At 47.5% G+C, this 21874-nt stretch overlaps 1 protein-coding gene across 5 annotated transcripts in view; it reads right to left on the bottom strand.

The window, feature by feature from the left end:
- Positions 1–21874, bottom strand: part of UNC13B (unc-13 homolog B) — a 321122-nt gene that overhangs the window by 79414 nt on the left and 219834 nt on the right. For all 5 annotated transcript variants that reach the window (XM_069747983.1, XM_069748004.1, XM_069747993.1 and 2 more), the window contains one exon: positions 4215–4384. In XM_069747983.1, coding sequence (XP_069604084.1) covers positions 4215–4384 — 170 coding nt within the window. The remainder of the gene's footprint in view (positions 1–4214; positions 4385–21874) is intronic.

The raw sequence follows: 21874 nt of genomic DNA, 5'->3' as shown, positions 1-21874 counted from the left end.
CCCTTGATTACGTCTTACGATGTGTCACCTTCCACCGCTGCTGCCAATTAGGCTCCGCACCTCATGTGTATACACGGAGGGGGAGAAATAAAGCAGATCTGCCCTGAAACGATATCTGAAGCCAAAACATCTCATTAGGTAAGGGGAGAGCACATTGTAATGGTGCACACACGACGCCCGTCAGAGATGGGAACAGGGGACTCGGTGTCTGCGGGTGGGTGACAAAACAATGAGATCCCACAGCTCCTTAATGAGCAGATGAATCGATCTTCGAACACTGTAAAGATTTTCCATTTTTTCCTGATGATGCATCTCATGCAGAAGCATGGTAAGACCTGGTAATTAAAAGCAGGGTCACCCGCTGCCCGCTAGGAGGCGGAGCCACACAAAAAGAAGAACGGCATTATGGTAAATGCTATACCATATATGTGCACTCAATTATATAGAATTGCGGCCCACCCAGGTTATACCATGTGCACACGATTATATAGAATAGCTGTGCCCCCAGGTTATACCAGACCTTCACGTGACTTCATACAATTGCGGCTCACCCACGTTCTAGCAGACTGATTGATGGCTGTATACACCCGCTGTGCACCCAGGTTGTACCATATGTGTATACAGTTATATATAACCACTAGTCAGCCTGTGTATTCCTTACATATACATGATTATGTAGAAATACTGCTCACCCAGGTTATACCAGATGTTACTGCACCCAGGTTATATGCAAGATATACACAATCTGATGCCATTATTTGTACATGACTGTATGTAACGGCTGCTTACCTAGGCTGTACCAGAAGGTGTGTATAATTTATAATAAATTCTCTGAATTTACTGACACATTATGGTGGCCGCTTGCTGGATGTGATCTTCACCCACGTTGCAGCACTTTCCTGCTCAGGTCGCAACACACAGCAAAATACTATTAGTACAGACATACAGTATGGTGCATAGTTACATGGGACTAACTGTGACAACGGACATGCATTCCCCATGTTCAGATGGAAGAAAACAGGTGATTCTTCCATTGCCTTCCCATCCCTTCATCGCCTTCCCATCCCCTCTCGTTGCCTTCCCATCCCCTCTCGTTGCCTTCCCATCCCTTCAATGCCTTCTCATCCCTTCAATGCTTTCCCATCCCTTCATTGCCTTCCCATCCCCTCTTTGCCTTCCCATCCCTTCGTCGCCTTCCCATCCCTTCGTCGCCTTCCCATACCCTCTCGTTGCCTTCCCATCCCCTCGTCTCCTGCCCATCCACTCTTTGCCTTCCCATACCTCCGCTGCCTTCCCATCCCCTCTCTTTGCCTTCCAATCCCCTCGTTGCCTTCCCATGCCCTCTTTGCCTTCCCATCCCCTCGTTGCCTTCCCATCCCTTCGCTGCCTTCCCATCCCGCTGCCTTCCAATCCCCTTTGTTGCTTTCCAATCCCCTTTGTTGCCTTCCAATCCCCTCGTTACCTTCCCATCCCCTTCGTTGCCTTCCCATCCCCTTCGTTGCCTTCCCATCCCCTCTCATTGCCTTCCCATCCCCTCATTGCCTTCCCATCTCTTCGTTGCCTTCTCATCCCCTCGTTGCCTTCCCATCCCCTCTCGTTGCCTTCACATGCCCTCTTTGCCTTCCCATGCCCTCTCTTTGCCTTCCCAACCCCTCTCGTTGCCTTCTCAACCCCTTTCATTGCCTTCCCAACCCCTCTCGTTGCCTTCCCAACCCCTCTTGTTGCCTTCCCATCCCCTCATTGCCTTCCCATCCCCTCGTTGCCTTCCCATCCCTTCGTTGCCTTCCCATCCCCTCTTTGCCTTCCTATCCCTTTGTTGCCTTCCCATCCCCTCTCGTTGCCTTCCCATCCCCTCATTGCCTTCCCATCTCTTCGTTGCCTTCTCATCCCCTCGTTGCCTTCCCATCCCCTCTCGTTGCCTTCTCATGCCCTCTTTGCCTTCCCATGCCCTCTCTTTGCCTTCCCAACCCCTCTCGTTGCCTTCTCAACCCCTTTCATTGCCTTCCCAACCCCTCTCGTTGCCTTCCCAACCCCTCTTGTTGCCTTCCCATCCCCTCGTTGCCTTCCCATCCCTTCGTTGCCTTCCCATCCCCTCTTTGCCTTCCTATCCCTTTGTTGCCTTCCCATCCCCTCTCTTTGCCTTCCCATCCCCTCTCGTTGCCTTCCCATCCCCTCGTCTCCTGCCCATCCACTCTTTGCCTTCCCATACCTCCGTTGCCTTCCCATCCCCTCTCTTTGCCTTCCAATCCCCTCGTTGCCTTCCCATTCCCTTCGCTGCCTTCCCATCCCGCTGCCTTCCAATCCCCTTTGTTGCCTTCCAATCCCCTTTGTTGCCTTCCAATCCCCTCGTTGCCTTCCAATCCCCTCGTTGCCTTCCCATCCCCTTCGTTGCCTTCCCATCCCCTTCGTTGCCTTCCCATCCCCTTCGTTGCCTTCCCATCCCCTCTCATTGCCTTCCCATCCCCTCATTGCCTTCCCATCCCCTCATTGCCTTCCCATCTCTTCGTTGCCTTCCCATCCCCTCGTTGCCTTCCCATCCCCTCTCGTTGCCTTCACATGCCCTCTCTTTGCCTTCCCATGCCCTCTCTTTGCCTTCCCAACCCCTCTCGTTGCCTTCCCAACCCCTTTCATTGCCTTCCCATCCCCTCTCGTTGCCTTCCCAACCCCTCTTGTTGCCTTCCCATCCCCTCATTGCCTTCCCATCCCCTCATTGCCTTCCCATCCCTTCGTTGCCTTCCCATCCCCTCTCTTTGCCTTCTCATCCCCTCGTTGCCTTCCCATCCCCTCTCGTTGCCTTCACATGCCCTCTCTTTGCCTTCCCATGCCCTCTCTTTGCCTTCCCAACCCCTCTCGTTGCCTTCCCAACCCCTCTCGTTGCCTTCCCAACCCCTTTCATTGCCTTCCCAACCCCTCTCGTTGCCTTCCCAACCCCTCTTGTTGCCTTCCCATCCCTTCATTGCCTTCCCATCCCCTCATTGCCTTCCCATCCCCTCGTTGCCTTCCCATCCCCTCTCTTTGCCTTCCCATCCCCTCTCTTTGCCTTCCCATCCCCTCTCTTTGCCTTCCCATCCCCCCTTTGCCTTCCCATCCCCTCTCTTTGCCTTCCCATCCTCTTGTTGCCTTCCTATCCCCTCTCTTTGCCTTCCTATCCCTTCGCTGCCTTCCCATCCCCTTTGTTGCCTTCCCATCCCCTTCGTTGATTTCCCATCCCCTCGTTGCCTTCCCAACCCCACGTTGCCTCCCTTCCCTTCTTTCACAAACAGTCCCATTAAATACTCTTCTTGGTCCATGGATCTGCTACTAAGCTCAGCATCTGCAACTTTTGACTTCAAAAATAAGATATATGACACGTCTACAGATCTCCCAATGGGGATTTCACATAATCCCCGCCATTTTCCAACTTGCCAATCCTCTGTATTAAGTCTCTGCAGGTTTCTATTCCGTCCGTTTGTCCAGTCATTCCTACACACATTTTTTAACTGGAACTGAGCTCCTTGTATTCTCTCCACCAAATAGATAAGAAGCCAACACTTACCCACTGGATCCCCCAGCACCACTCCTGAGCCCCTACCTCTCTGGCAGTAATGACATCCCCTCTTTCATTCACATAACTGCTGCAGCCAATCATTGGCCTCAGTGGTCATGTAACAAACATGCATCTGCCACCACGGAGGCTGGTGATTGGCTGCATTTTTATCAATAAATAAATAAAAAAAAAAAAAAAGAAGAGGGGTCCCCCCTATTTTTGATAACCAGCCAAGGTAAAGCAGACCGATGGGGGCTGATATCAGGCTGGGAAGGGCCATAGTTATTGGCCCCTTCCCAGCCTAAAAATACCAGCCCGTAGCTATCCCAGAACTGGCACTTCACATTAGATGAGCTAATTGTTGAGCCCCTGAAATCTGGAAGGAGATGTGACTCATGCGCTGCTGCGGATGAGTCCACGAAGCATCAAACGGAAGGAAGGTTGTAACATTTATTACAGGTTTACACAGTCAACGCGTTTCGAGGCCATGCAGGAATTCTTCATCAGGACAGAAAACCTGAGGTTACCGTCTGTGACCGGCGGTAACCTTGCTTTTGTTACATCTCCAAATGTAATGTGCTCAGAACATAATCATTATTATACGACGCACAGAGATCATTATATAGAACCAATGCTCAGATTATAGCAGATGGCACATTTCCATATAACATGATCCGCAGAGGCTCACCTAGGTTATACCAGACGTCCATCTCTCCACTTAAAGTGCGAACTTCTATGATGGTCTGCCCCAAGAAATCATCTGATTCTCTCTTCAGCCTCTGCTTAACACGAGACTTGATGTCGTCATCCTCATCCCAGACGCGAACCTTGATTCGATCTGAAGAATTGTGGCACTCGCTGGGGGAAAATAGATAAAATAAATGGAATGCACAACACAGAATTATTACTACTCTTTATTTTTTTTTTTAATACTTCTCTACTTTACAAGATCATATAGCAACATTAACTTTTCAAAATAAGACCCCAGATTTTTTGCCTTGATATTGATTTTTTTTTAAATGCCTGCAACTACCACTAGATGGAGGGAAGCAGCTTCCTGTATACACACAGCTCTACAGCTCCCTCTAGTGGTGACAGCAACTAAACAACATTTCCAAAACTGCTGACAGTGCTATACGAATGATGCTGGGACTGCATGACCCAGGGAACCACATTTTAATTTTACACCACCCGATTTTGTGACGTCGAACTACCACTAATTGGTGGTCAATTAAAAGATTTCAGCACAGTTTGCCTGTGTAAACAGACCAATACTTTATTCAGTGCACATAAACTGCCATTGTTCTCGGCAGCACAGGTCCTGTTTACACAGAGCAATGTGCTGCCGAGAACACAATCTTTTGTGCAGCACAAAAGATTTCACCTGACTGAAAAGTATTTTTCACCCGATGATCGGCAGACTGTCTAGTTTGCAGGATCATCATGTAACGAGCGTTCCTTGAAACCATTGTCCATAATAATCTTGCAGTGAAAATGGTCCTTAAAGGGAACCTATCACATTGTACATGCAGTCCGATCGGTCGACAGCTCGGCGGAGAGAGAAAGAAGCCGAGAAGATGAATAATAGATCGCTTTGTTGGAAAAGATTCAGCTTTTGATCATTTTTATTTATATAAAAGTTTTCTACATAAGGAATTTATTACAGCTGTAAATTTTTAATTTATTTTAATAAGGACGCTCGAGTCGTGGCCAATTCCGATACCGAGGTTTATTTTGGGTTTAACATTTACCGTATATACTCGAGTATAAGCCGACCCCCCTAATTCTGCCACAAAAAACTGGGAAAACTTAATGACTCGAGTATAAGATACCAATAAAAGTAAAATTAATTGAGACATCAGTAGGTTAAGTGTTTTTTGAATATCCATATTGAATCAGGAGCCCCATATAATGCTCCATACAGTTTATGTTGGGCTCCATATTAAAATATGCCCCGCATAATGCTCCACAAATGTGGCCCCATAAGATGCTCCATACACACATTCGCCCCATATAATGCTCCACAAATGTGGATTATGGCCCCATAAGATGCTCCATAGAGATATTTGCCCCATATAATGCTGCACATGGCCCCATAAGGATATTCGCCCCACATGCTGTTGCTGCGATTAAAAAAAAAATTTAAAAAAAAAAAATCACATACTCACCTCTCAGGCCCCCGGCACTTGCTATACTCACCTGCTCCGCGTTCCACCGCCGACCGCCGCGGTGTCTTCCCGTCCTCTACACCGACGTTCAGGAAGAGGGCGGCGCGCACTAATCGCGTCACCGCGCCCTCTGACCTGAGCGTCACTGCAGAGGATGCGGAAGACGCAGCGGCGCCGACGGTGGAACGGGGAGCAGGTGAATATCGTGCACTTCCCCCGTCATACTCACCTGCTCCTGGCGCCGTTGCTGCACGTCTGTTCCCCGGCGCTAGCAGCTTCTTCCTGTAGTGCGGCTCCACCCCTGTGGGAGAGGAGTAGGGTCCATATTCATTACTGTAATGAGCGGTACCAAGTGACCGCTCACTACAGGAAGAAGCTGCCGGCGCCAGTGAAAAGACGTGCAGGACAGCGCCAGGAGCAGGTGAGTATTATTACACAGCTCTGCTCCCCCTCTCCTGCCCACCCCTGGGTAGGAGTCGAGTATAAGCCGAGAGGGGGACTTTCAGCCCAAAAAAGTGGGCTGAAAATCTCGGCTTATACTCTAGTATATACGGGTATTTATAGCTTTGGTGTGTACCGTATTACCCCATGAGTACTGGATATATAATGCAGTGCTAGCTAGCTTCTTGCTTACTGTTTCCAGTGTACCATGAAAATAAAAAAATTAGTAGACAGCACAAAAAGGACCATTTTTAAGGATCCAACACATCAACATAAGAAGCAGAAGGAGCAGCTCAGAAGCCTTTTCTATCCACATGGGGGTAATTGAGCCCACCCTGTAGATATAATGCTGCGATAAAAAAACGTGATCCCGCGCAGTGTTAATTAAAGACCAGCTCTTCCTGGCAGCAGCGGTGATCACAGGCCTGGCATGGAATCTCTTTGGTAAGAAATAACCCCAGACTCTAAAAGAGTCGGGATGATCAGATGCAGTCAGTGGGCTGGTGTCCCGGGGGGCAGCGGCTCGTCAAACTACATCTAAAGCCGACACCACACAGAGGGGAGGAAATAATATATGTAAATCACATTCCAGCTCCAAACAACGACCACAATAACATGAAGCACTGCGGAGAGAGATCACTAATTACAGAGGAATCTTGTATATGGGCCTATAGAGGACTTGTCACTACAGTGTGTATTAGTGAACATGGACCCTCATGGACAGTACGGACCACGCGCCATGCCAGGAGGGCAGACGGCTCGCCACGCCAGGAGGGCGGAGGGGACGCGATGCCAGGAGGGTGCGATGCCAAGAGGGCGGACCGCGCGATGCCAGGAGGGCGGAGGGCGAGCGATGCCAGGAGGGCGGAGGGCGAGCGATGCCAGGAGGGCGGAGGGCGAGCGATGCCAGGAGGGCGGAGGGCGAGCGATGCCAGGAGGGCGGAGGGCGAGCGATGCCAGGAGGGCGGAGGGCGAGCGATGCCAGGAGGGCAAGCGGCGAGCGATGCCAGGAGGGCGAGCGGCGAGCGATGCCAGGAGGGCAGAAGGCGAGCGATGCCAGGAGGGCAAGCGATGCCAGGAGGGCGGAGGGCGAGCGATGCCAGGAGGGCGGAGGGCGGAGGGCGAGCGATGCCCGGAGGGCGCAGGGCGAGCGATGCCAGGAGGGCGGAGGGCGAGCGATGCCAGGAGGGCGAGCGATGCCAGGAGGGCGAGCAATGCCAGGAGGGCGAGCAATGCCAGGAGGGCGGAGGGCGAGCAATGCCAGGAGGGCGAGCAATGCCAGGAGGGCGAGCAATGCCAGGAGGGCGGAGGGCGAGCAATGCCAGGAGGGCGAGCAATGCCAGGAGGGCGAGCAATGCCAGGAGGGCGAGCAATGCCAGGAGGGCGGAGGGCGAGAAATGCCAGGAGGGGGGAGGGTGCACCGAGCGATGCAAGGAGGGCGCAATGTCAGGAGGGCGCACCGAGCGATGCCAGGAGGGCGAGCGATGCCAGGAGGGCGAGCAATGCCAGGAGGGTGCACCGAGTGATGCCAGGAGGGCGGAGGGCGCAATGTCAGGAGGGCGCACCGAGCGATGCCAGGAGGGCGGAAACGCGATGCCAGGAGGGCGCACCGAGCTTATGCCAGGAGGGCAGACTGTGCAATATCAGGAGTACATCATGACGAAATGGGAAAGTAGCATAAACCAGATTTCGAGGCACTAGTTTCCTTTCCTCTTGCATTTAGTCTGCACTACCTAAATACGGTAAATTTTTTTTTAAAAAGTGCCAAGACAGAAAACACCATCACCACCTGACATCTGAACCCTTCACAGGCACAAAAATATAAAAAATAAAAAATAAATAAGTAAATAAAATAATGGAGCACCGTACATTAATACACTTTGGCGTAACTTTTGCTCCCTATAACATGTCGGTATTTTGAACCACAAATTGGTGCAGGCTTAAACAGATTTATGGGAACACCCAAGAAATGGTAAAAGTGGTTCTTTCCTTCGTCTGCTTAGGCCATGATCACAACTGCACAGAGGCTTTTTCACAGAATCAGTCACATCTGCCACTTTGCCACTCATACAGATCTTGCTGGGACGAAGGTAAACCCCAAAAATGGCCTGACAGTGGGTATTTCTGGCCATTTTAGGATGGTTTAGGGTGGTCACTTAGGTTAGATTGCAAGGGGTTTTTCTATTGGCGAACACTTAAATAAAGCTGTATTTTACTCTCCCTCCCGTAGTCTCCACTGCTGCTCCCGATGCCCGATTTCTGCAGCGCTGAAGTCATATTATCCACAGAGCTGGAGCCAATACCACAGCCCAGCGGCTACACGCGAGTGGACAGTGCTGAGCGCCTAGTGCCGTCCACATAAGCAGCAGGAACCTGGCTCTGGACCCAGGAAGGGTAAGGAAAGGGCAGCTTTTGTGTGTGCTGCAGTCAGGGGGACGGGGTTTTCTGACAATTTAGAGCACTGACATATTGGTAAGAAGCAGAATCTGCAGGATTTTAATTTACAAATTCAATGTTTTTGGTTTCTGTTCTACCTTGAAACCACATAGCAAGTTTTAAATCGAGCCTGAAACATCTGAGTCCCAAATCCGGTCACAGCTTAAAGTGCGCCTATCCTTCCAGGTGACATTACGGAACAAGCGGTCACACGTGACCAAGAAATGACAGTTTCCAGCCATTATACAACTTGCATCTTACACCAGTCTTCCCGTCATCAGGCTCTTATGGTCAGTTCTCTAGGATATAGTTGGTAGAAACTAACTGCTATTATGTTTCCAATACACAGTGCACAGACATGAGGGATTCCTGCTCTCCTGTCTCTATACGTACACCAGCACTAAAAACATTACACAGTATTTTTGAGGAATGTAGCTGTGAATCCATCTCTGCAGTAAAATGAAACACTTACTAGGAAGCTGCAGCAGGATCTGACACTCTGCCCATTCTCTCACTGTGCTAGTCTCTCCTTTTCACCTCTCCATAGACATTAATAGGCAGCTGTAATCTGATCCCTCAGTGAGCTGACAGTTCATCTTGCTTTGATCATCACACTATACGATTTACCAACGATCACGACCAGCGATATGACCTGGCCGTGATCGTTGGTAAGTCGTAGTGTGGTCGCTGGAGAGCTGTCACACAGACAGCTCTCCAGCAACCAACGATGCCGAGGTCCCCGGGTAACCAGGGTAAACATCGGGTTACTAAGCGCAGGACCGCGCTTAGTAACCCGATGTTTACTCTGGTTACCAGCGTAAAAAAAACCAAACACTACATACTTACATTCCGGTGTCTGTCCCTTGCCGTCTGCTTCCCGCACTCACTGACTGCCGGCCGTAAAGTGAAAGCACAGCACAGCGGTGACGTCACCGCTGTGCTCTGCTTTCACTTTACGGCCGGCAGTCAGTCAGTGCGGGAAAGCAGACGGCAAGGGACCTGACGGACACCGGAATGTAAGTATGTAGTGTTTGTTTTTTTTTACATTTACGCTGGTAACCAGGGTAAACATCGGGTTACTAAGCGCGGCCCTGCGCTTAGTAACCCGATGTTTACCCTGGTTACAAGCGAACGCATCGCTGGATCGGTGTCACACACACCGATCTAGCGATGACAGCGGGAGATCCAGCGACGAAAGAATGTTCCAAACGATCTGCTACGACGTATGATTCTCAGCAGGATCCCTGATCGCTGCTGCGTGTCAGACACAGCGATATCGTATGGATATCGCTGGAACGTCACGAATCGTACCGTCGTAGCGACAAAAGTGCCACTGTGTGACGGTACCCTTAGAAGTGCAGAAAGCAGTTCACTTGTCTGATAAGATATACACACGTGGTAAAAATCGTTGGTACCCCTCGTTTAGATGACAGAAAAACCCACAATGGTCACAAAAATAACTTGAATCTGACAAAAGTAATAATAAATAAAAAAATCTATGAAAATGAACAAATTAAAGTCAGACATTGCTTTTCAGCCATGCTTCCACAGAATTTAAAAAAAAATAAAACTCATGAAATAGGTCTGGACAGAAATGATGGTTCCCCTGAAAATAATGTGAGAAAAGGGACATGTTAAATCACGGTGTGTCCACTAACTAGCATCACAGGTGTCTACAATCCTGGAATCAGTGAGTGGCCTGTATATAGGGCTACAGATCCTCACTGTGCTGTTTGGTGACATGGTGTGTATCACACTGAACATGGACCAGAGGAAGCGAAGGAAAGAGTTGTCTCAGGAGATTAGAAAGAAAATTATAGACAAACATGCTAAAGGTAAAAGTTATAAGACCATCTCCAAGCAGCTTGATGTTCCTGTGACTACAGTGGCACATATTCAGAAATGTAAGATCCATGGGACTGTAGCCAACTTCCCTGGACGTGGTCGCAGGAGGATAATTGATGTTAAATCAAAGAGACGGATAATACGAATGGTAACATAAGAGCCCAGAAAAACTTCTAAACAGATTAAAGATGAACTTCAAGCTCAAGGAACATCAGTGTCAGATCGCACCATCCGTCATTGTCTGAGCCAGAGTGGACTTCATGGGAGACGACCAAGGAGGACAGCATTGTTGAAAAAATATCAAAAAAAGGGCACACCAGCTCTATGTTCACAAACAACAAAAATGAAGCATAACAAGAAAAGAACACTGTCCCTACTGTGAAACATGGGGGAGGCTCTATTATGTTCTGGGGCTGCTTTGCTGCATCTGGCACCAGGTGTCTAGAATCTGTGCAGAGTACAATGAAATCACATTACTATCAAGGGATTCTAGAGAGAAATGTGCTGTCCAGTGTCAGAAAGCTTGGTCTCAGTCGCAGGTCTTGCAATAGGATAGTGGCCCAAAAAACACAGCTAAAAACACCCAAGAATGGCTAAGAGGAAAACATTGGACTATTCTGAAGTGGCCTTCTATGAGTTCTGACCTAAATCCTATTGAGCATCTTTGGAAAGAGCTAAAACGTGGCATCTGGGAAAGGCAGCCTTCAAACACGAGACAACTGGAGCAGTTTAAGCTACTTTCACACTAGCGTCGGAATCTCCCCGTCGCAATGCGTCGGGGAGAGATTCCGACGCTAGCGTTTAACACATTGCACAATGGAGGCAGCGGATGCATTTCTCCGGCGCATCCGCTGCCCCATTGTAAGGTGCGGGGAGGTGGGGGCGGGGTTCCGGCCGCGCATGCGCGGTCGGAAAAAGCGGTCCGTCAGGAGCAAAAAACGTTACATGTAGCGTTTTTTGCTCCCGACGGTCCGCAAAAGCACGACGCATCCGTCGCTCGACGGATGCCGACGTGTGGCAATCCGTCGCAAAAGCGTTGTCAATACAAGTCTATGGGGAAAAAAACGCATCCTGCAAGCACTTTTGCAGGATGCGTTTTTTCTGCAAAACGACGCACTGACGGATTGCAGAAAACGCTAGTGTGAAAGTAGCCTTACTCTTGAGGAGCGGTCAAAATACCTGTCGAGAGGTGCAGAAGCCTCATTGACAGTTACAGAAAACGTTAGATTGCAGCGATTATCTCAAAAGATTGTGCAACAAAATATTAAGTTAAGGGAACCATCAATTCTGTCCAGGCCTACTTCATGACTTTTTTGTTCTGTGGAAGCATGGTTGAAAAGCAATGTCTGACTTTCATTTGTTCATTTTGATCAATTTTTTGTTTATTATTTTTGTCAGATTCAAGTTATTTCTGTGACCATTGTGGGTTTTACCGTCATTAAACGAGGGGTACCAACAATTTTGAACACGTGTTTTACAAATTTTCTTAAAATTTGCTTTTACCATTGAGCTACGCCAAGTTTGTAGAATCGTCATTAAAATGAGAATAGAAATGTGTCATACACATCACTCTAATAAATTCATGCATATTAAAATACTACTGATAGATCGCCTTCAAAAAGAATGTAATATGCCATCAAACTGCAGCACCACGAGGAAGCAAAATGGAGTCCGGGGAAACAATAGCTATATGTAACGTCCAAAATGTTCGTCCCTCAGGACACATCTGTGTCAGGTTACAGATCGTCTCCTCATCCTCAAATAACTCTGCCATCTGTTGCTGAGCAACGTAGATGATAATATACCGGAGGATGGTAGCTGGGCGAGGAGCGGTGTTACACGGGGTTAGATATTCCTGCAATAAGCTGTAGATTATGTGAATTGACATCCATAGGGCGACTCAGAGCACAGCGGCCGCTCCTCTCCTATACATGCCTGGCGTCAACCATACGTATTTACCGAGAGCGCAGCATAGAAGGAAAGAGGATCTGATGGGGGATTTTTTACAAGAAAACGATAAATATGGAAAGACTGTATGGTGCAGCATATGCACAACACCTGCAGGATATTGGGGTATACGGTACAGTGTATCCACTACACCTGTAGGACACTGGGGTATACAGTGCAACACATCCACTACACCTGCAGGACACTGGGGTATACGGAACAGCGTATCCACTACACCTGCAGGACACTGGGGTATACAATGCAACACATCCACTACACCAGCAAGACACTGGGGTATACAGAGCAGCGTATCCACTACACCTACAGGACACTGGGGTATACGGAGCAGCGTATCCACTACACCTGCAGAACACTGGGGTATACGGTGCAGCGTATCCACTACACCTGCAAGACACTGGGGTATACGGAGCAGCGTATCCACTACACCTGCAGGACACTGGGGTATACGGAGCAGCGCATCCACTACACCTGCAAGACACTGGGGTATACGGAGCAGCGTATCCACTACACCTGCAGGACACTGGGGTGTACGGAGCAGCGTATCCACTACACCTGCAGGACCCTGGGGTATATGGAGCAGCGTATTCACTACACCTGAAGGACACTGGGGTATACGGAGCAGCGTATCCACTACACCTGCAGGACACTGGGGTATACGGAGCAGCGTATCCACTACACCTGCAGGACACTGGGGTATACGGAACAGCGTATCCACTACACCTGCAAGACACTGAGATATACGGTGCAGCATATCCACTACACCTGCAGGACACTGGGGTATACGGTGCAGCATATCCACTACATCTGCAGGACACTGGGGTATATGGTGGGATGGATGAAAACCGAACTTAATCACTTGTTAAAAATGAAAAAAATAAATGCTTATTAAATGGAAAGAGAGGGGCATATCTAAAGAACATAATGCTGTCTACAGGGAATGCAGGACAAATGTTAGAAAAGCTAAAGCCAGTATTGAAGTGAGGCTTGCAAGGGAGTCCAAAATAAGTAAAAAAGGGTTTGGAGGGTATGTCAAAAGAAAAAGTCAAAGATGCTATAGGATCTTTACAGGATGAAAAGGGTAAAGTGGTCAAAAATTATTAAGATGTAATTATTAAATTTACATCTGTGTTCACTAAGAAATCAATTGTAACATCAACTGATCTTCACGGAGCATTCAAAGGAATAAAATAATCCACACTTGCCATCAACAGAGAGATGGTGAGGGAACACTTAGCTAATTTAAATTAATTTAAATCTCCTGGTCCAGATGAATAACATTCTAAGGTAAGAGGATAGTAGAGGTAATTTCAGAACCACTAGCCAGAATCTTTGAAAAATCCTGGAGAGCAGGAGAAGTCCCAGAAGGTTAGAGAAGAGCAAATGTTGTCCCCATCTTGAAAAAGGGAAAGAAGACAGAGCCAGGAACTTACAGGCCAATGAGCCTTACTTCTATATCAAGAAAGATATTTGAACAAATTATTAAACAGAATGTATGTAATTACTTGAATAAGAATGCAGTAATTAAGAGCCAGCATGATATTGTAGCAAACAAGTCATGCCAGACTAAAAGAATTTCCTTCTATGATGGAATCACTGACTGGGTGGATCAAGGAAATTAATTAGATATAGTGTAACTTGACTTCAGTAAAGCATTTGATAAAGGATATCATACTATCCTTATTGATAAAATAACCAAGTATGGGATTGACAAGGCTACGGTTAGGAGGATTCATAACTGGCTCAGTGATCCTACTCAAATAGCGGTGATAAATGGTTGCACATCCAATTGGAAGAGTGGGTACCACAAGGCTCTGTCCTGGCCCCAGTGTTCTTCAACATTTTTAAAAATGATCTAGATAAGGGAACTGAAGGTAAATTAATCAAATCTGCTGACGATGCAAAGCCATGCGGGATAGCTAACACTAGAAAAGACAGAGAAAGGATTCAGAAGGAGCTAGATAAGCTTGAACAATGGGCAGTAACAAATGCTATGATATTTAACAGGGAGAAATGCAAGATTCTACATCTGGGCAAGAAAAACGAAAGTTACATCTACAGAATGGGAGGAAAAGAACTAAGCAACAGCACGCGTGAAAAAGACTTGGGTACACTAATAGATCACAGACTGCACGAGTCAACAGTGTGATGCAGCAGCCATAAAAAAAAAAGGCAAACAGTTCTAGGATGTATTACCGTAACAGAAGCATACAGTCTAGATCACGTGAAGTAATTATCCCCCAATACTACTAGGTCAGGCCTCATCTGGAATATGGTGTACAGTTCTGGGCACCACACTTTAAAAAAGACTTTGAAAAACTGGGGCAAATTCAGAGAGAGCCATCAGGATGGTGAGCGTACTGCAAACTATGTCCTTCGAGGAACGGTTAAAGGATCTGGGAATGTTTAGCTTGCAAAAAATAAGGCTAAGATGAGACTTAATAGAGGTCTACAAATATCTGAAGGGCTGTCACATTGTAGAGGGATCATCCTTATTCTCATTTGCACATGGAAACACGAGAAGCAATGGAACGAAACTGAAAGGGAGAAGATATAGATTAGATGTTAGAAAAACATTTTTGACAGTGAGGGTGATCAATGAGTGGAACAGGCTGCCATGAGAGGTGGTGAGTTCTCCTTCAATGGAAGTCTTGAGAGGCTGGACAGACATCTGAGATGGTTCAGTGAATCCTGCACTGAGCAGGGGGTTGGACACCATGACCCTGGAGGTCCCTTCCAACTCTAACATTCTATGATTCTATACCTGTGAGACATCAGTAATTGCACAGGAGAAGGAGGATGTGAGCTGTGATATCATCTATAGTGAATGGTTGATAACACACCTATATACAGTAGCTAACATAGGAACAGTCATTGTACAGGAGGAGGAGTAGGTAAGCTGTGACCTCACCTATTGTGAATGGTAAATGTCGTGGTATCTACTGTATATAGAGGTGCTCTCTCTTCTCAAAATCCTGTCTGTGAGGAATACAAGACTGATGAAAACACTTCAGTACAAAGCGGGAAGTGTGAGTTTAGTGTTATGCCTAGTGGCCAGTGTAAAAATTGCAAGATTTCGGTGTTAGGGAAGAGATGGGGATGTTAATATAAACTAATACAGAAGATTTAAAAAAAAAAACAAAAAAAAACAACCGACATTAAAAAAAAAAAAATTTTCACATAAAAATCTGATCTCAACAACAATAGATTATTTCCTGATGACAAACTCCCTTAAGCCCTCACTAATTGGTGTAAAACGAATGGCTGTTTCTCAGGACGACGTCTCTGGCTTTCTTTTTCTTACGTCTCCTTTTTTCCCTGTTGTGTCCTTCAGGAGATGGAAGCAGAAAGCACAAAGACGCGGACGCCTCGGAGCACAAACACTTATCAGACAGGGTTTATTTTCGGCTTTGTGCGGCTCCATTGTTCTTGCTGTGTATTCATTATTCTCCCATCGTCCCCCACCTGCTGCACCCATACACAATCTGTCTGTCTGAAAAATATATCATAAATGGAGAAAAAAAATGGACAGATTTCAGGCAAAGCTAATTAACCTGATCTCATAAAATTAGAATAAGAGGAGAAACCGGAAAGTGCGGTAAGAAGCGTGCAAACACGGGGAGAGCAGATCCTCACACACGGTCCGAGGACACAACAATGGCGGGGCTGCAGCCAATACATGTTCATACGATGGATAGATCAATAGTTTATCATTTTATATGTATTTGTAGCCAAAACCAGGAGTGGAACAATCAGAGGAGAAGTAGAATAGAAACATATTCACCAGTTCTGCATTTATCACCCACTCCTGGTTTTGGCTTACAAATACTGAGGTAAAATACTGACCAAACAGTGAATGTGGCCTTATGTGGGCTTAACTCTTTATGTGGACACTTTAGTGGCTCTGTACCTGATATTTTACGGAGGGGGCTTTGTAGCTGGCACTGTGAGTGAGCTCTGATATAGGCACAGTGTGGGATGGGGCTCTGTATCAATCACTTTATGGAGGGGGCTTTGTAGCTGGCACTGTGAGTGGGCTCTAATATAGGCAGTGTGGGATGGGGCTCTGTATCAATCACTTTATGGAGGGGGCTTTGTAGCTGGCACTGGGAGTGGGCTCTAATATAGGCAGTGTGGGATGGGGCTCTGTATCAATCACTTTATAGAGGGGGCTTTGTGGCTGGCACTGTGAGTGGGCTCTGATATAGGCACAGTGTGGGATGGGGCTCTGTATCAATCACTTTATGGAGGGGGCTTTGTAGCTGGCACTGTGAGTGGGCTATGATATAGGCACAGTGTGGGATGGGGCTCTGCATCAATCACTTTATGGAGGGGGCTTTGTAGCTGGCACTGTGAGTGGGCTATGATATAGGCACAGTGTGGGATGGGGCTCTGCATCAATCACTTTATGGAGGGGGCTTTGTAGCTGGCACTGTGAGTGAGCTCTGATATAGGCACAGTGTGGGATGGGGCTCTGCATCAATCACTTTATGGAGGGGGCTTTGTAGCTGGCACTGGGAGTGGGCTCTGATATAGGCACAGTGTGGGATGGGGCTCTGTATCAATCACTTTATGGAGGGGGCTTTGTAGCTGGCACTGGGAGTGGGCTCTGATATAGGCACAGTGTGGGATGGGGCTCTGTATCAATCACTTTATGGAGGGGGCTTTGTAGCTGGCACTGTGAGTGAGCTCTGATATAGGCACAGTGTGGGATGGGGCTCTGCATCAATCACTTTATGGAGGGGGCTTTGTAGCTGGCACTGGGAGTGGGCTCTGATATAGGCACAGTGTGGGATGGGGCTCTGCATCAATCACTTTATGGAGGGGGCTTTGTAGCTGGCACTGGGAGTGGGCTCTGATATAGGCACAGTGTGGGATGGGGCTCTGCATCAATCACTTTATGGAGGGGGCTTTGTAGCTGGCACTGGGAGTGGGCTCTGATATAGGCACAGTGTGGGATGGGGCTCTGCATCAATCACTTTATGGAGGGGGCTTTGTAGCTGGCACTGGGAGTGGGCTCTGATATAGGCACAGTGTGGGATGGGGCTCTGCATCAATCACTTTATGGAGGGGGCTTTGTAGCTGGCACTGGGAGTGGGCTCTGATATAGGCACAGTGTGGGATGGGGCTCTGTATAAATCCCTTTTTGGAGGGGGCTTTGTAGCTGGCACTGTGAGTGGGCTCTGATATAGGCAGTGTGGGATGGGGCTCTGTATCAATCACTTTATGGAGGGGGCTTTGTAGCTGGCACTGGGAGTGGGCTTCGATATAGGCACAGTGTGGGATGGGGCTCTGTATCAATCACTTTATGGAGGGGGCTTTGTAGCTGGCACTGGGAGTGGGCTCTGATATAGGCACAGTGTGGGATGGGGCTCTGTATCAATTACTTTATGGAGGGGGCTTTGTAGCTGGCACTGGGAGTGGGCTCTGATATAGGCACAGTGTGGGATGGGGCTCTGTATAAATCCCTTTATGGAGGGGGCTTTGTAGCTGGCACTGTGAGTGGGCTCTGATATAGGCACAGTGTGGGATGGGGCTCTGTATAAATCCCTTTATGGAGGGGGCTTTGTAGCTGGCACTGGGAGTGGGCTATGATATAGGCACAGTGTGGGATGGGGCTCTGCATCAATCACTTTATGGAGGGGGCTTTGTAGCTGGCACTGGGAGTGGGCTCTGATATAGGCACAGTGTGGGATGGGGCTCTGCATCAATCACTTTATGGAGGGGGCTTTGTAGCTGGCACTGGGAGTGGGCTCTGATATAGGCACAGTGTGGGATGGGGCTCTGCATCAATCACTTTATGGAGGGGGCTTTGTAGCTGGCACTGTGAGTGGGCTCTGATATAGGCAGTGTGGGATGGGGCTCTGCATCAATCACTTTATGGAGGGGGCTTTGTAGCTGGCACTGGGAGTGGGCTCTGATATAGGCACAGTGTGGGATGGGGCTCTGTATCAATCACTTTATGGAGGGGGCTTTGTAGCTGACACTGGTAGTGGGCTTCGATATAGGCACAGTGTGGGATGGGGCTCTGTATCAATCACTTTATGGAGGGGGCTTTGTAGCTGGCACTGGGAGTGGGCTCTGATATAGGCACAGTGTGGGATGGGGCTCTGTATCAATTACTTTATGGAGGGGGCTTTGTAGCTGGCACTGGGAGTGGGCTCCACTATAGGCACAGTGTGGGATGGGGCTCTGCATCAATCACTTTATGGAGGGGGCTTTGTAGCTGGCACTGGGAGTGGGCTCTGATATAGGCACAGTGTGGGATGGGGCTCTGTATCAATCACTTTATGGAGGGGGCTTTGTAGCTGACACTGGTAGTGGGCTTCGATATAGGCACAGTGTGGGATGGGGCTCTGTATCAATCACTTTATGGAGGGGGCTTTGTAGCTGACACTGGTAGTGGGCTTCGATATAGGCACAGTGTGGGATGGGGCTCTGTATCAATCACTTTATGGAGGGGGCTTTGTAGCTGGCACTGGGAGTGGGCTCTGATATAGGCAGTGTGGGATGGGGCTCTGTATCAATCACTTTATAGGAGGGGGCTTTGTGGCTGGCACGGTGAGTGGGCTCTGATATAGGCACAGTGTGGGATGGGGCTCTGTATCAATCACTTTATGGAGGGGGCTTTGTGGCTGGCACGGTGAGTGGGCTCTGATATAGGCACAGTGTGAGGTGAGGCTCTGCATCAATCACTTTATGGAGGGGGCTTTGCTGCAACGCAAGTCAGCTTTGAAATATGTACAGTGTTGTGTGGGGCTCAGTATCAATCACTTTGTAGGAGGAGGCTTTGTGGCAATGTGGCGCTGTGTGGGGAGAGGCTCTGTACCTTGGACTATTTAGGGGTGTCCTGGACGTGGCATTGTATGGAGGGCTTATCTCTCATTTTATGAGGTTGCGATGATTGGCACAATTATAAGGCTTCAACATGGCACAATATGTCACGGCGTATGAAATTATATGGATGGGCTTCTACTATATCATGGGTCAGTATTATTATTACGTCAGTATGTGACATCTTGAATTTTCTAGGGAGAGCTCGGCGGCTATGCTTTCAGGAGGGGGCTCTGCGACTGGATCTGTAAGAGTTTTTGTGCCTGGCATAAAATTAAATTAGGTTTTCGCACCAAGGAACGTACGGAAAGCTGTTTGGCATCTGGCATTGTATGATAGGGACTCCACAGCTAGCACCAATACGAAGATGTCGGAGTAATGTGATGATACGAGCAGGATATAACACATAGCACTCACTCCTGGATCTTTTTTTTGCTTCCTTTTTATTATAACTATTCTTTAGCTGGTGCCCACCAAAGAGATCATCCAAACGAAAGCTGACGGTCTCTGACAGCGATTCTCTTTCATGGGATATTCTGCTTTTTTACTACCCCATTATATCAGAGAGTAAATGATTTGCAATCAATTACGGTATATTTCACAGGTCGTTTGCAATCAGGAGACCTTTTTACATAACTGGATATAAAAGGTCTTCTTCAGGCTACCACCTGCAAGGTACAAGACACTCCATCATGACCCATCAACTTCTCATGAACGTGGGATGAAGGAGATCCTGGTTATAAAATGCCCCCACATGGTTTGTACATTATATAATCATCTTCTCTTCTCTGGATGGAGATTTATTTTCTAAGTGTCATCCATGTCCACTCCGTCTAGGCGGTCTAATCAGGGGAGGCATCATCAACTGGCCTCGCTGGGGAACATCGTAGAAAATACATTATCATTCTCGGATCATGTATGGAGACCACAGACAGTCTTATCAAATGTAACCTGCAATGTATGGGTGACAGCAGCAGCAATCAAGTACAATCATTATCTCTTCATGGCGAGGGCAAGTGCGGACACCATGGGGCAACCGAGCTACGCACATGGCTTTTTTCCGACAGCTCCAGAAGGAATAAATGGAGCAGCGATCAGGCATGAGCATAGTGACTCCATCATATTGGCAATAAAAGTGCCCCAATAAGGATTAAAAATGTCCTATTCTGCAGATTTGTGCAGACTCCTGACGATCTGTGAGCCATCACCTATCCAATGGATGGATAGATAATTTGTTTTCATAGGACACCACCTTTAAAAAGGAGAAAATTAATCCCTTCAGCCAACTTGTCAGGGGTCTCTCACCCACTCAGTCTCGCACTTCGCAAAAACCCTTCTATATGCAAATGGAGATTCTGGTTTGACTTTACCGTACATCCCAAGTCATGTGACAAGGCTCAGTGAAGGGTCAATACTGATCTTTAGAATCACACTAGAGACCCTGTTTTCTACTTTTGTGAATAGGCTACTTTCAAATGAATTCAAGTTAGGCAAAAAGTTTTGCAGTATCCTAATCCAACATGCACATAGGTACGCCATGGCGAATAGTCCAGCTGCAATTGTCCAATACTCCAATTCCGCCACTTGTCACTTAAGAATTTCCATCTTTTAGAGGTCATGAGAACAGAGCCTCCGTCACTCCAGCTCTATTCCCCTCCCAGAACCGCCTCCTCCTGCTTGACCGACAACTGCTATGCTATGTGAATTCAGGCAAAAGAGTAGTCAGTCAAACAAGGGGAGGTGGCACTGTTCAGGGAGAAGAGCTGGAGTGACAGAGGCTTCAGAACTACCATCGCGCCTCAGCTTTTTATTGCCATGCTAAATTGGTAATTGAAAGAGCTATATGTGCATATAAAAAGTTTGGGGGGTGAAATCCTGCTGAATGATCCCCTTTACTCCATTAGTGCTATTATTTGGATACAAAATGGAGGAGGAATGCTTTGAGAAATGCTAATTCATTTTTCCTCCATCACATTACTGCTGATAACATTCAAAAGCCTGAAATAAATCTGTCAAATGATGTATCCTGCTGTCAAGATAATTCCCATATCATGTACTTAGGCCTTATGAAAAATAGAATTGGACTTAGCAGTAAACCACTTTCTAGGAATCATCCACAATGGCACCACCGGAGGTTGGACTCCATGTTCTAATTAGGGACAGGAAAGAGGAAAAATATTCCCTCCCCACCTCCGAGTATTTTGAAATCGCCACACCAGCATGAATGCGCTAATTATTTAAATCAAGGAAAACATAAGACAATGAGAGTATATCCGTACTATCATGGTAAACGGATCTAGAAACGGAAACGGAATTATTGGTAAGTCTAATTCAATGTTCTCAAATTACTCTCCATGACACCACAGGGCACCATAGATGCATATTCAGGGTGGGACAATAGCATGGAGAACAGTTCTTCCATATGGAAACTTAAGATATTAAGTTTAATCTGTAACATTTGGAAAAGGTAGAAAAGGTATGGACTGAGGACCAGGTAGCAGTCTGCAAATCTGCTCGATTGAGACGTTCACACATGCAGTCTAGGTGGCCAACGTGGCTCTGTTGGAATGAGCCTTTAAAATCTTTGGAGGAGGCAGCTCATGAGCTTGGGAAGTGTTTCTTGATCCACATGGAAATAGGATTTTTCAGACATTGCGTT

The sequence above is a fragment of the Ranitomeya imitator genome, chromosome 1, assembly GCF_032444005.1.
Source record: "Ranitomeya imitator isolate aRanImi1 chromosome 1, aRanImi1.pri, whole genome shotgun sequence".
NCBI lineage: Eukaryota > Metazoa > Chordata > Amphibia > Anura > Dendrobatidae > Ranitomeya > Ranitomeya imitator.
Note: the sequence above shows the minus strand (reverse complement) of the source record. Positions and strands in the feature narration are given on the sequence as shown.